The following is a 12,416-nucleotide window of genomic DNA, read 5'->3' on the forward strand; positions in this document are numbered from 1 at the left end:
TAGATTTTCCCATGACTGTAATACGTGTCACGTGAATGATTTCTGGTCCCAGACAAAAATATAAAAATATCTAACTCTAAATCGAGACTTGCAGACTACTGTTTGATTTCTGGAATAACATTCGATAATTGTCTGAGAATATCATTGTATTCAACGGGTGATTGGCTACAATTTTGAACACTGTGTACGAAAAAAATATGAAATATATTTCCAAACGTTTGATTTATACCGCGATGAAATTTTCACAGAATGCAAACGAGCGATATTGTCACGTGAAAATACCACATTCCACGAAGCTTTTTCGCTGCACTGCTGCTTTTGCCATAAGTTATCGATACAGAGTGGTGGATAAACATCACGTTATTGAGTACACAGCGATAAGGGTAATTCAGTGAAATATTGACTAAAATTCACAGTGTTCGTTAAATTGCCAAAGGAGGTGTAATAAAAACTAAAAAGCAAGTCCTTCGTCACAGATATTCGCGAAAAAGATTGGTGAGATAAATATTAAGAATTTTTTTCAACAAAAATGATTACAGCGGAAGCGAATGCGTTGTTTTTCATTCTCATGTTTTTCGGGAAAGACGGATAAAATACATCCGAGTCAGTCGATGACGTGTCGCCTACTATGCTGCATGCCCGGTGGCTTTACGATTTACCATTTTCTATTCTTATTCCGACCTGTCAGCTTCAACATGAATCCTGCGACGAAGTCGACAAAGTTTCTAGTAAATTTCGATCTGCCGTGAGTCATATAGCAGTAAAGACCGCAGGATTGCGAATTTTCGTGCGGGTGGCACATGTCTGTTAACATATTCGCGAATTGGGTCAACGTGAACTTGAGTACACAGCGAAGAGTTACAGAAATCCAGTGAAATAAAAAGTGACGATGCTTCAGTGTCGAGACGTCTTCTCGGTCACTCTTTACTACAGTTTTAAATTGCGCAAAACTTGCGGTTGGTGGATTTTTCTACTCTGGGATTATTTCCCCATATACCCCGGAGTGTATATATACAATATACATACATAGTCGTAACTTTGGAATACCCCTAATTTGCAAAAATAAAAATTTCTCCAGCGCAAGCCAATCAGACTTTGCAAAGCAATTGTGTAGACGCTGTGCAACACTTCGTCTTAACCGGGCTTGAGCAACTTTGCCCTTAGACATTTTCAAACTTTGAATGATAAATCGAATTTACATACGAAAGAAAAACTCCGCTCGCAGTAAAGACTCAATTCCACGCAGCTTCTCTCCGCGTTTGGTCAGAAAAATTTCTCGTCTCGTTTCGCGGTCTGATTTCTTTGGGAAACGAAAAAACTGTAACTATTCCGAAAGTTAATCACCTTTTTATGTATCGCAGAAAGCAATTTAAAAATATGTTTGTGCCCATTTCGAAGAAGTGTGGAAACGAGTTTTTCAACGAATTTCAAATTCCCAAGTACTTACAATTTGCATCTTTTTCAAGTCTTTACGTCACGGCTGCAGAAACTACACATTACCATCTGCAATCGTACCCATAGAAATCCTATTTGTTTTCCCGTTTGAATCCCCGGCTTCTCGGGATAAAAAATCGCCTAGTGACCGAACAGCCATTGCTGTGCAAATACATGTTCGAGATACTTTTGCAAACGGGAAAATGCAGCTCAGCGAATGCTGCAGCAGCGTAAAACTAAAGGTATTTGCATAATGAACCCAATTCACCGAAAATATCCTCATCGTCTCTCCATTTCTCTCTGAAGATAATAACGATACCTACTTACGGATAAATTGGGTGGATTTTCGTTACGTTCGTTTAACGTGACGCGACTAATTCGCAACGGGAATAAATCTTGAGTGGAAGCTGTTTAACCGTGCTGAGAATTGTAAAAACAGTTTGACCATTGAAGATTTTTTTTCCACTCCCTACGATGAAAAACATTCAGAATAAATGTGTGCCGTCAGAGAAGAAACGTGAATTCATTTTATCAAAAGTGCAATGAATAAATCGAGCGGACACGCAGTTCCAATGGTGAAAATCTTGGGCACTCAACTACAACGCGTCCTTTTTTGCTCAAATTTATGAACCGCGGTTGATGGCCTCGCGGTTTTTGCCGCGGAATGAGTCTGTCACCTGCCATTATTTACCTCCCTCAATGCTTTCCTTCTTCTCATCGCTCGGAGAACGCCCATTGCTTTTCAGGGTGAATCGCCGACGAAGAAGAGCCATCGAGCAACGGATTAAGTTAATAAAAACGGGTCTCTTACCCCGAAACGATGAATTACAGGTTCGTGACTCCTTCCGCCGTATCCGAGGACCCTGGGTGAATGATAATTTATTTTGCTATTTACGTAACGCGGAGTCCTTCCGGTGTATCATTACACACGTGTGGAATGCATCAGAATTTTCATAATGAATTACGCCATGTCTTTCTCTAACTCCTTCTGCGAAAAACTTTTTAAAAATCGGACAATTCGAGAAAGGAGAAACAAACGCGTCGTCATTCCTCGGTTCGACGACCCTCGGATTATACGTAATTTATGGTTCAGCATACTCCCGAGGGATATAATCAGCACACCTAATAAACCTCGAATAACGATGGTTCTAACTTTCCTAATAACTCGGGTTCAACGTTTTCTGGGTCTTAATATTCATAACGTGATATCGTTTTCCCGCGTTCGCGTCGTTATCGCGTCTTTCCCGTCGATTATTACAGGTCCCCCCGTCGTTATTTTTACTGTCATTAATGCCCTGCACGCTTGCGTATCGATTAGTCATCGCCAGACAACAGCTGCTCGCTTTGGCCGTTTCTAACCGACCGCGGCGCGTTCCTTTTATCGCTGAACGTATTTGACACTCGTTTCATAGTCGGTACGCAAAAATTGCCAAAGTCAAGGATGTGGCAGTTTCAGCACCCCCGGACGGGACTTTTATTGAAATTGTAATCGAGTCTCGCATGGCGTGCAACGATCCAACGACGATTTCTCGACAATTTTCAAGACTCGTCTATCCCTGTTATTTATTCATGATTTCTCTTCCTTCCATACAAGATGTTCGAAACTCTAAGCAAGCGGGTATTTTCCATCTGATTGTGATTCGTTCGTAGCATTAGTAGTAATATGTATGCAAATATGGGCGATTAACGCCGACCGCAATACACCAAAGTATGACGGATTGATATTAAAGCAACGGATGAGGAAGGGATTCCACGCAATGTGAATAACCCAAGCTCCAGGCTATGGAATCCGTTCAATTAATAAGAAGCGTCGTAGAATTGAACTGTTTATTCAGGCATGAGTACGTAGTTAACAATACCATTAAAAAATACGACTTTATTTTATACGTGTCTGTTGACAGAAAATTAATTATGAACCTCTGAATATTCGTGCAAAGTCATTCGGGTTCGTACCTCGCGTTAAACCTACACGTATACAAACTGTTACACTTGTATAAACGTGTATCTTGTAACGGGTGTTTTATGGAAATTTTTGTCGAATATTAACGGACTAATTTTCCCGAGCGCGTGAGGTAAATTACACTTGCCTTCCTCAACAGTAGGTATAAATATAAGGCAGAAGTGCCCAATGCCATTGGCTTTGGCTGCGAAATAGTATATCGTTTCATTTCATTTACATTTCGGGGGAGGAAACGACGCAGCTCCCCTCTGCTTTAAGTTAAGGTGATGAGATTTCAAGGTCCTACTTCACTTGATATAATATGTGCGACGATTTACTAGCGTGCAAAAATTTCTCCAGGAATGTTACGTTCTTTTTTTTTTTTTTTTGACTGTCCATTCAATTACGCCCACGCTCCTGTGCGATTAATTCAGAATTTGATTCAACATTCATTTCCATGAACGCAGTCAACGATCCGGCTCCAGTTGACCCTCTCGACAAGGTTTGGAGTCGTGATATCGAGTGAAAAAAGACGGGCAAAGTCAGACTCTGAATCAGTGCAAACAGGTTTTCCCGTCTGGCCGGTGTCTCTTGTAAGAGTCGAAGGATGCTGCGGATGAAATTAGATACCCGATGATATTGAAATTGCAATTTTTCCTGGCAAAATAAATGGTGCGATGGCGGCGGTAAATTTTTCGACTGTGTCAATTCTTTCTTATCTCTGAATGGAGGAATTTTAAAAACTGCCTCGTCGTCTTATCTTTCGGACTTTCTAGAGCTCGGCGAAACCTAAAGTCATACAATTATAGGGTTTAGCTGGAAAACGTTTGAGCAAATGTAAGAAAGAGGGAGAGAGAAGAGAGAACGAGGGAGAAAATGACGAAACACTTTTTTCTCTCTTATCTCGCATACGTGTGCAGGAAAAGTTATAGGGAAGTTTTCCCACTTCCTGTAGTTACGAGTTACGGATAAGAACGATAACGATAACTTGACTGGGATTATCAAGGACTCGTAGACCGCAATACCGAGAGACCAATTTATCCCTCAAGGTTCTTCTTTCCTGAAAGGGATTTAGTTTTATTTACAATCCGTCGGTGCAATGGAGCCGCCTAAGCCTTGTTTCGCGATAATAACCGAGGTTTTATATCCATTCATGAAAGCCGAGCCACCCACTACTTAACATCAAAGTAGAAAAATACGCCCATTGATACCGGATAGAAATTGAACCGCTTTTCGCAAATCTACTACGTCGCGCATATTGAAATCCAATTAGGAATGAAACAGTCTGGTAAGAGAGAGAGAAGAAAGTGCGAAAAAGTTTTCAATGAGTTTCAACGAAATAACATCACTTGTTCCATTTCAATAACTCTCGGGCGGATTGAGCGGAAGAACTTTTCGCCCCGGATTTTCACCTCGGAAATTTAGTTGAAAGCTGTCCCTTGGGTTAAAAAAGAGGAAGGAAAAAATTGTCGTCAAGCGTATTCGGTACGATGGTGTATCCAGCTTTATTGCTGGCTCGCGTTTATCCTTGTCTAACAATGAGCGTTTAACAATAAAACACAAGGCGAACCTCTCCCCCAGATCGTCGCGATTGAAAACGACTTCTTCCAGTTGCAGTATCAATCACAATCGCTGTCAGTATACCGGTTCGGGCTGTTTTAATTTCTCCCACGGTTTATATATCGACGCTGTTTCGAGGATAACGACATCCTGAGAAAGCCCTCAGCATCCGAGGACATCGCGAGACGATTGGAACGACGATATTAATCGTGGACGATGGACGCGACGCGGATCTTGTTATAACATGTATGTTATATATATATATATATATATATAATAAAATAAATATATATATACGTATAATATTACGGAAGCGTCTTTCACCCTTATGGCCAAAATTTATCCGCCTGGTCGACAGTTTTCCAATAACGAATCAACGCGTCTGGAATTTGGAATCGGGTGACACGGTGACGTCGAAAAATATAAAGGGCGCGGTTGAATCGGGAAAGGGGCAAAAACTTTTCGACGGAGCATCCTCGCGTGTACTTGTAGGATAAAATCAGTAAAAGCATATCGGAGCTCTCGGAGAGGGAGGCGAGTAATTTTCAAGCATGACAAATTAAAGAAGATGATAGCAGAACCTCTGAACGCCTCCTGGCGATGTGCCGTTTAAGGAAAAACTTTCGTCCCGAAGGTCGACCCGGCTCGACAGAGGCGCCGATATCACCGTGATTCCGGATTCTCGCCCACTGTCTGTCGCGTATTCTCGCTCGTTTGCAACTAAACGATCGTTTACAGATACGCCAAAAGAATCGAAAATGTCAAGGATCGCGTTTAGGGACCGGGGAAATCCTCGCGTGGAGAACGGTGGGAATCGTCAAAAGCCAATATCGGTTGTATTCAGTTCCTCGATTAGTCAGTGTCGATATTCCCCAGCTAATCATATTCATGTAACTAATTATACCGCGCGTCTGTTATAATTATACCGCGAATAAATCCGGTTGACTGAACTCCAGATGTGCGCAAATAAGAATTAATGTATAGTCGGTAACTTCAGCTGATTCGTAAATTCTGTCAAGTATTTGCGATATAGCTTTTTTGTTTTTAAGTTATTGAACTTTCAACCTGTTTCTCAATTCTTTGGAAATGTTCCTAAAATTGTGTGTAACCTTTTCAGATTCCTACCACTGCTTTAATTTCCGGAATTTGCCTAACGATCAACCTGACGTCAGTTTGAAGAATACAAGACCAGTCCAGTGACTATAAAGCAAGTAATTGATCCATGTTTTTTAAAGTTCCTCGTTCCAAGCGATGAAAAAATGTTGCATAATTATCAAATGATGAAAATAATGAAGACTCGTACGTATACTAGGTAATAGTAATTGTTCGAGAAGAAAATAGCGAACGATTAATTCGTGCCGCTCACAGCGAGTCTCCTGCTGAACTAGATTAATGCCTTTTTTTCGTATCAATGTCTAATTTGCTAAATTGATCAAACTGGCACTGTTAGATTAGTGTGAATTGCGCGTCGACTTATTGGACGGTTGGTAATTTGGCAAAATTTCGCGTGGCAGGGAGGCGTCGATGCAGACGGCTCCTCAACGCCGTTTGCAATTATGTACAGTATCAGCTGATTTGTTCCCAGTACTCTTATACCGGACAATTTCAACTCCAATTGCAATTCCAATATCTGAATCCCCTGTCTATAAGTGAAAATGGACCGTTACTCCTTATCTTACGAACATTAAGCGAATCAACTCTGCATTATGACAAATTTCCGCTTCTTATAGTTCCCAGAACATGGAACCAATTCTCACCCGTAGTTTCGTCAATTTTTTGCCCAAGAGCTAATCAGTGGCAAATACTGTCCTGCACAACGTGGCATGTGGAAAAATGATTCGTGAAACTTTTTGAAAATTTTAATCAAATAAATTCGTGGAGAGTCCTTATCTTTGATCCATTTCTAGAATGTTAGCTTACGATGCAATGATAGAAATCGTTGAGGTGTGCCATTATTTAACTAAACTTTTATCTGCTTACCTTTCGTCTAAAAATTTTGGGACAGAAGGTCGACGGTCAACTTAACCGTATAATCTGGAACCTCGTGGAAAAGCCGAAGACGTGCGCCGCGGGAGAAATGACTCAATCTTTACTTTTTTAACTTTATACTTACACACATTCAGCGATATTCAGAGAGTGAAAACATCGCAAGACCAATTCGTTCTGAAAAATCTATAGATTTTCAAATTTTTCCCTCATTTTCATCGGGTTTATCTCGTAAAAATTTTCTCCTCCGCATTGTAATTTCAGAACGCTATTTATAGACGAGGTTTTTTCGACGGGAAATACATTTCTAGGGAAACCAGAAGCAGGGGTTTTCAATGAAAATAATAATACTCTGTAAAGTAAAAGTAATCGAAAAGAAGAAAATACATAATAACAACTGGAGTCAAGTCATATCTCTTGCTTTCCTTATGTAACACATTCACGCTTTCTATAAATCTGTTATTTCTCAATTATGCTAACATTTTATTTTACGTTATTTCAAATACCGTCAACTTCGAAAAAATCGTTAAAATAACCCCGGATAATTTAAATCGAAACACTAGTAGAACCGCTTGAAATAATTTCATGTAAATTAGATCGCAATGCAGATTCGCAATTGAAAAGTAAAATAGATTATTCCTAATCCGTAAATTCCCTGTTTGAACAATGCATAAATAAATTTTTTTTTTCCCGTATTCCACCAATAGACGCACAACACATGACGTTATTTCGCTTCAGAGAATGAAATACCGCGGAGCGAAATATATAAAAACTTTTTGATGAAGTTTGCAGCTTTTTCCACACCTCGTGATACACAGCCAGCTCATGACAATGTGTCGCCGCCACTTAATCGGCGTCAAGCCCTCTGTTTACCTGTCGTAAGAAATGAGATATCGCGGGATCAAGAAGAGAATCAGTTCCACGGGATTTTGCCACCCAAGCTGGTATGAGTCGTCGGCATTCCGCGGGGTTTAACCAATACATACCGTGTTTCTTGACGCCTTTTGCCTTTAACAAACCGAGGTAGAGAAAAGCCATTCGTATTCCCGTAACAGGGGTCAGATTTCATCCGAGGATCGAAGCGTCATTATGGCCTGACAAAGGCGAAGTAATCATTTTTTTTTCTTTCATATCTCATTATAATATGACTTTTGTCCGTATGTTCAACCTGTGCTACTGCACCTCGAGGATAACAATCTATTACAAATTTCACATAACGATTTTCTAACTATCATGTATAATGTGCGGTGCAGGGATCAAAATCTTGATGAGTATAATTATTATATCACGTAATGTACAAAAGTGAATTGAATTAGCTTCTGAGAGCTCACGAGAGTTCCTGATTGACAACTCCATTGAAGCTACAGCTGAAAACTCAGTATAACTACAACTTTTTCTCTCGTTTTTCTTAGATTTTCTTCGCTTTGTGCATACAGGTAAAAGCTTGTTTGAATTTCGCCTACGTGTAACATATCGTATCGTCGCGACGACGTTCCAATCTGCCAACTCTCACCAACGCGATGCGAAGTCTCGAGAAATCTTATTGTTATGCATTTGCCTGGTTCTTTGGTGGAAATAAGTAAAAGAAATCACATGTCATATATTTTATGGATCCTTTTTTCCTTGAAAATATACCTGTATATGTATACACATCGGCATGGATCAAGGTAGCTGAGCCGCGAACGCCGCAACTCACGATATTCTGTTGGACCAGCTGTGGGATCTTACACGCTCCTTCAAAAAAAAAAAATTTTTACCACTCAGAGATTTCTCGATATAAATATGAATTTTGTATTTTCTGTCCGTTGGGTGGAAAAAAAATGAAACGATAAGGTAAGAACAGGTTGAATAAAAAATAAACGCTGATCCTTGCACTATATCGTCACGTGACGAGAAATCTTCACACAAAGAGAGTGCGAAAAATACATTTATCCAATTTTATTAAAAATATGTTCCATATGGCGCTCAGCTTTAGACCAGACAAAAACAAATGTTCGCATTAAAATGTATCGTATACAATCTTGTTTATAGCGGTCAAATTTTCTTACGATAGATTGCGTCGATAGAAAATCTATATATTACATCTTAGACGATGACACATTAGTCGCATTCCACTTTATCATTGAGGCGAGTGATATAATTGTTTTCGACCGTAATACAATTGCCATTTGGTAATCAGAATTGCATTCCCTCACGTACTGTTTTTCGCAATACGAATATTGCCCACTATTTATTAATCGAATTATCACAGAGCATCAAGCATATGAATTCGGAAATTTATTGCTCAATTTTTCATTAACATAGAAAAATTATAATTTAAAAATGTCTTTATAGATGGATAATAATATACTTTAGTATAAATTATAAAACCTCTTATTCGTAATAACTATACAGTGTTATTTTATTTACAAATCATCATTCATTCATTCATGTTTATACCGAGCACACAAGTTGTGCTGGTTCCAATCCATGATATATAAATGGGTTGAAAACTCCTAGCTCGGGTTATTGAAACGTACGATTTCACAAATGCCCTTAGAATTCTTTGGAAGTAGATCAGTCCGTTGGAGCCGGGCAGCCGGATTCCTTAAATATATCTGTACAAGCTTGTCTCACTCGCTTACCAAGATCCTTGACATACTTATGTGCAGCTCTGTCAATCAACGTTGGCCGTAAGTAGCAGCCTGTAGTTTCTGCCTCGCAGTCTCGATAGTGGTGAGAAAGGGCCACGTCTGGGTCGACCACGAATTGCTCGAACCCTAAAACGAACGTCGAGTCGGAATGCGAAGGTGAGTACCTAACATCGGCAGAACTTGAATCTACGATTATACTGTGATTTTCGTCGTTGGGTTCACGAACTCACTTTCCGAAAATACTGATGTACCTGGCCGATGGTGCCATATGAAGTGGTTTCCCATCTCCACCACGTCTTGAGAACGTGCTATATACTTACTCCTCCTATCGGGCTTCTGCGGATTTTCTACTCGTTCAGTTTTTGCTTGGAGGTAGAGGTACGGCACGTCTGAAATGAAGTAGCACAAGCAATAGTTTTGCGACAATTAACAACGCTTTGAGTATCGTTACGAAATATACGTTTTTCAAGCTGAAGTAACGCTTACCCGGGTCGTAATTCGTCTTATCGTCGCCGTACATCAGATAAAAAAATACGTTTCTGAACTGAAACGACGCGTATTGATTCCTAACGCCGGAAGGATTGGGCGGGTCGAGAAAATTGAGGAGTTCCTTAAAGTCCTTGTGCATTCGCGGCACGATAAATTCATCTATATCTGATACCAAGACGTACTTATAGTTTTTATGGAAAGAACTTCTGTAGAGACAATCGTTTAACGCTGCAAATTGTCCATAGACTCTGAGGGTAAGCTCGAATTTATATATCGAGGGTAGTTTCCACTCGAGGACCGTTGCCACACCTCTCGAGACATAATGTGCCAACACTTGGGACACCTCGGGAGTAACGGACTCGTTGTAGAACATTATATGACCGGCTCCTAGCATCAGTTGATACTCGATGAACTCTACAAGATGCAGTGCTCGGCCATATTCGTGATGCAGTACTGAAATTGTTATTCGAAACTGCATAATAATATAAAATACTTGATCCTAGGATGAAGTTGAGGCTCACCAGGTCCGCATACAGCCAAAAACTCGTCCTCGTCGTCGTTAGCCTGGTTCACACCACCCTCCGGGTAGCGAACATTGACAAATTGCAACTCATCCAGATTTGCAAGAGTGGTATTTGCCAGTGCAACTTTCAAGGGAAGATGCTGGGCGTAATAAAATTCCTCGAAGTCCATGTTTACTGGTAAAGTTAAATCGCAAAGGACAAAAAAGGCCGAGTACTTCAAGCCCCAGTTTTCTTTTATCGGTTGCACCCGTGACGCTGTCCTATTTTGAATAATCCCACGCTCTTCGTCTACTCCTCTGTATTCTAAGTAACACGTCAGTGGCTTGTCCTTCATCGCCAATGGCAATACCGCAATCATTCGGATCACTGCCCAAGTATTCTCGCCTGAATTATCGTAGTGGCGATCCTCCAAGACTATTTCTGGTCGGGAGTCCAAGTAAGCGGAATAGATCATTCCATCCGTAACGGTTGCGGATTTCCATCGATCACTTATTTCCGATTCCAGTTCCGGCATGAATCTCATTTCGAGGTCTAGAATTTCGGCTGTCATCGCTTTCATGTTGTACAAATCTCTCAACTTTGCATTTCTCTGCAAATAATTACGGAAAAAGACAAGTTTTGTGAGTATGCATTATTGTCAGATTCGTAAATATCATGCACGGAATAGATATCGTCGGTGATTATAGCTTTAGTCATCGAATTACTGACAGAGCCGTTATCATTACCTTCCTGTGACCAAACAAATAATATTTCATTGTAACGGGTAATGTTCCAATTCTAACTATCTGGTGAATGTTTTTCTTGGCACATGTATGCGGGCCCGAAGAGTATGATGCATATAAAATAACATGGCTGTCCGATCTGGGCCCAATATAAGAATTCGATTGTAGCCATAATACGACATTCCACATTGAAAACAGACGGGGATAATTGATCGATCGATATCAACTATATCAATTAATCGCGAAGCTAGCTTGAAGAAACACGTGTTAATAGAATTGGTATTTATAATTTTATCCCTCAGGTACGACAATGCAATTCGCCATCTGTACTTACCGCAGCTTGAACAAGAACGAGAAATGTTAGAGTAATGAAAATCCCAGCGACAATGATCGTCTTCACTTGCCGTGGAAGTGACGGCCATGTCGACAACGTCGGCTTGTGCAGCAACGTGTACTTCACCATTGCATTCTTATACGTCGGACACTGTACAGAAAACTGACTCAAACATCATTCACTCACCTGGCCACGATAACACGCCTGTTATCAGCAGGTACAAAATCTAGATATACCTTTTATCGGTCCCGGCAAGATACGCTTCAATAATCACTATCGCACGCTGAATACCCCACTGCTGCGTTCAATGTAATTTTTGCATGAGTTCCTTTTATTATATATCGATTGTTTGCCCTCTTTCTTTTACAGTGGCGTCGGGTACTCAGCGTGTGATTAGCGGCATCAATTCAACGATGTCTAATGTAATTCTTTCAGTAACATCAAACATTCAACGTTTTTTTTGGATCGGGTTTAATGGATCTGGTTTACCGATATCAATATACGCCTCTGGTTTCCAAATCCAGGAAGGATTTACCAAATGGCACAGGTGTGGTTAATGTGAATCCTATTCGTCTGTTGACGTCTTACAACCTCTTCCGACTTGACTTGACACCTCACTGAATCTTGGGCATACCTACATAATGTTAAATAACATTGTTGCAGTCCTCTTTGTCTGACACTTTGATTCTATTTGTCTGTTTGTTAAATTAGTACACGTACACACGAACACTTGTATTATACATAGTATATATTGTACTACATCAAAAGGCGTATAAAATAAACTAAAACTTTGAA

At 40.2% G+C, this 12,416-nt stretch overlaps 1 protein-coding gene and 1 long non-coding RNA gene across 3 annotated transcripts; one reads left to right on the plus strand and one right to left on the minus strand.

Annotated features, from left to right (window-relative positions):
• The first annotated feature begins 5,106 nt into the window (after positions 1-5,106).
• On the plus strand, positions 5,107-12,416 carry LOC124295186. The gene is made up of 5 exons (XR_006905081.1): positions 5,107-5,179; positions 6,051-6,144; positions 9,571-9,708; positions 11,590-11,838; positions 11,991-12,416. It is a non-coding gene; the product is annotated as an uncharacterized LOC124295186 (long non-coding RNA).
• LOC107225083 lies at positions 8,856-11,750 on the minus strand. Of its 2 annotated transcripts, none has more exons than XM_046744035.1 (5): positions 11,291-11,444; positions 10,563-11,154; positions 10,039-10,494; positions 9,783-9,941; positions 8,856-9,678 (listed from the first exon to the last, which is right to left on the minus strand). In XM_046744035.1, the coding sequence occupies exons 1-5, from the start codon at positions 11,318-11,320 to the stop codon at positions 9,476-9,478; spliced, it is 1,440 nt and encodes a 479-aa protein (XP_046599991.1). In that variant the 5' UTR covers positions 11,321-11,444; the 3' UTR covers positions 8,856-9,475. The 2 variants fall into 2 exon arrangements, with proteins under 2 accessions (XP_046599991.1, XP_015520897.2); XM_015665411.2 differs by lacking the exon at positions 11,291-11,444 and adding an exon at positions 11,622-11,750 and having other exon boundaries at positions 8,857-9,678.

This window comes from Neodiprion lecontei, chromosome 1, assembly GCF_021901455.1.
Source record: "Neodiprion lecontei isolate iyNeoLeco1 chromosome 1, iyNeoLeco1.1, whole genome shotgun sequence".
In the NCBI taxonomy this organism is placed as follows: domain Eukaryota; kingdom Metazoa; phylum Arthropoda; class Insecta; order Hymenoptera; family Diprionidae; genus Neodiprion; species Neodiprion lecontei.

Coding starts and splice junctions, on each gene's coding strand:
- LOC107225083 (XM_015665411.2), bottom strand. CDS start 11,750: ATGGTGAAGTACACGTTGCTGCACAAGCCGACGTTGTCGACATGGCCG. Junction 11,155..11,621: donor TCGTTCTTGTTCAAGCTGCG/GTAAGTACAGAT, acceptor AATTATTTGCAG/AGAAATGCAAAGTTGAGAGA. Junction 10,495..10,562: donor TTTGGCTGTATGCGGACCTG/GTGAGCCTCAAC, acceptor TAACAATTTCAG/TACTGCATCACGAATATGGC.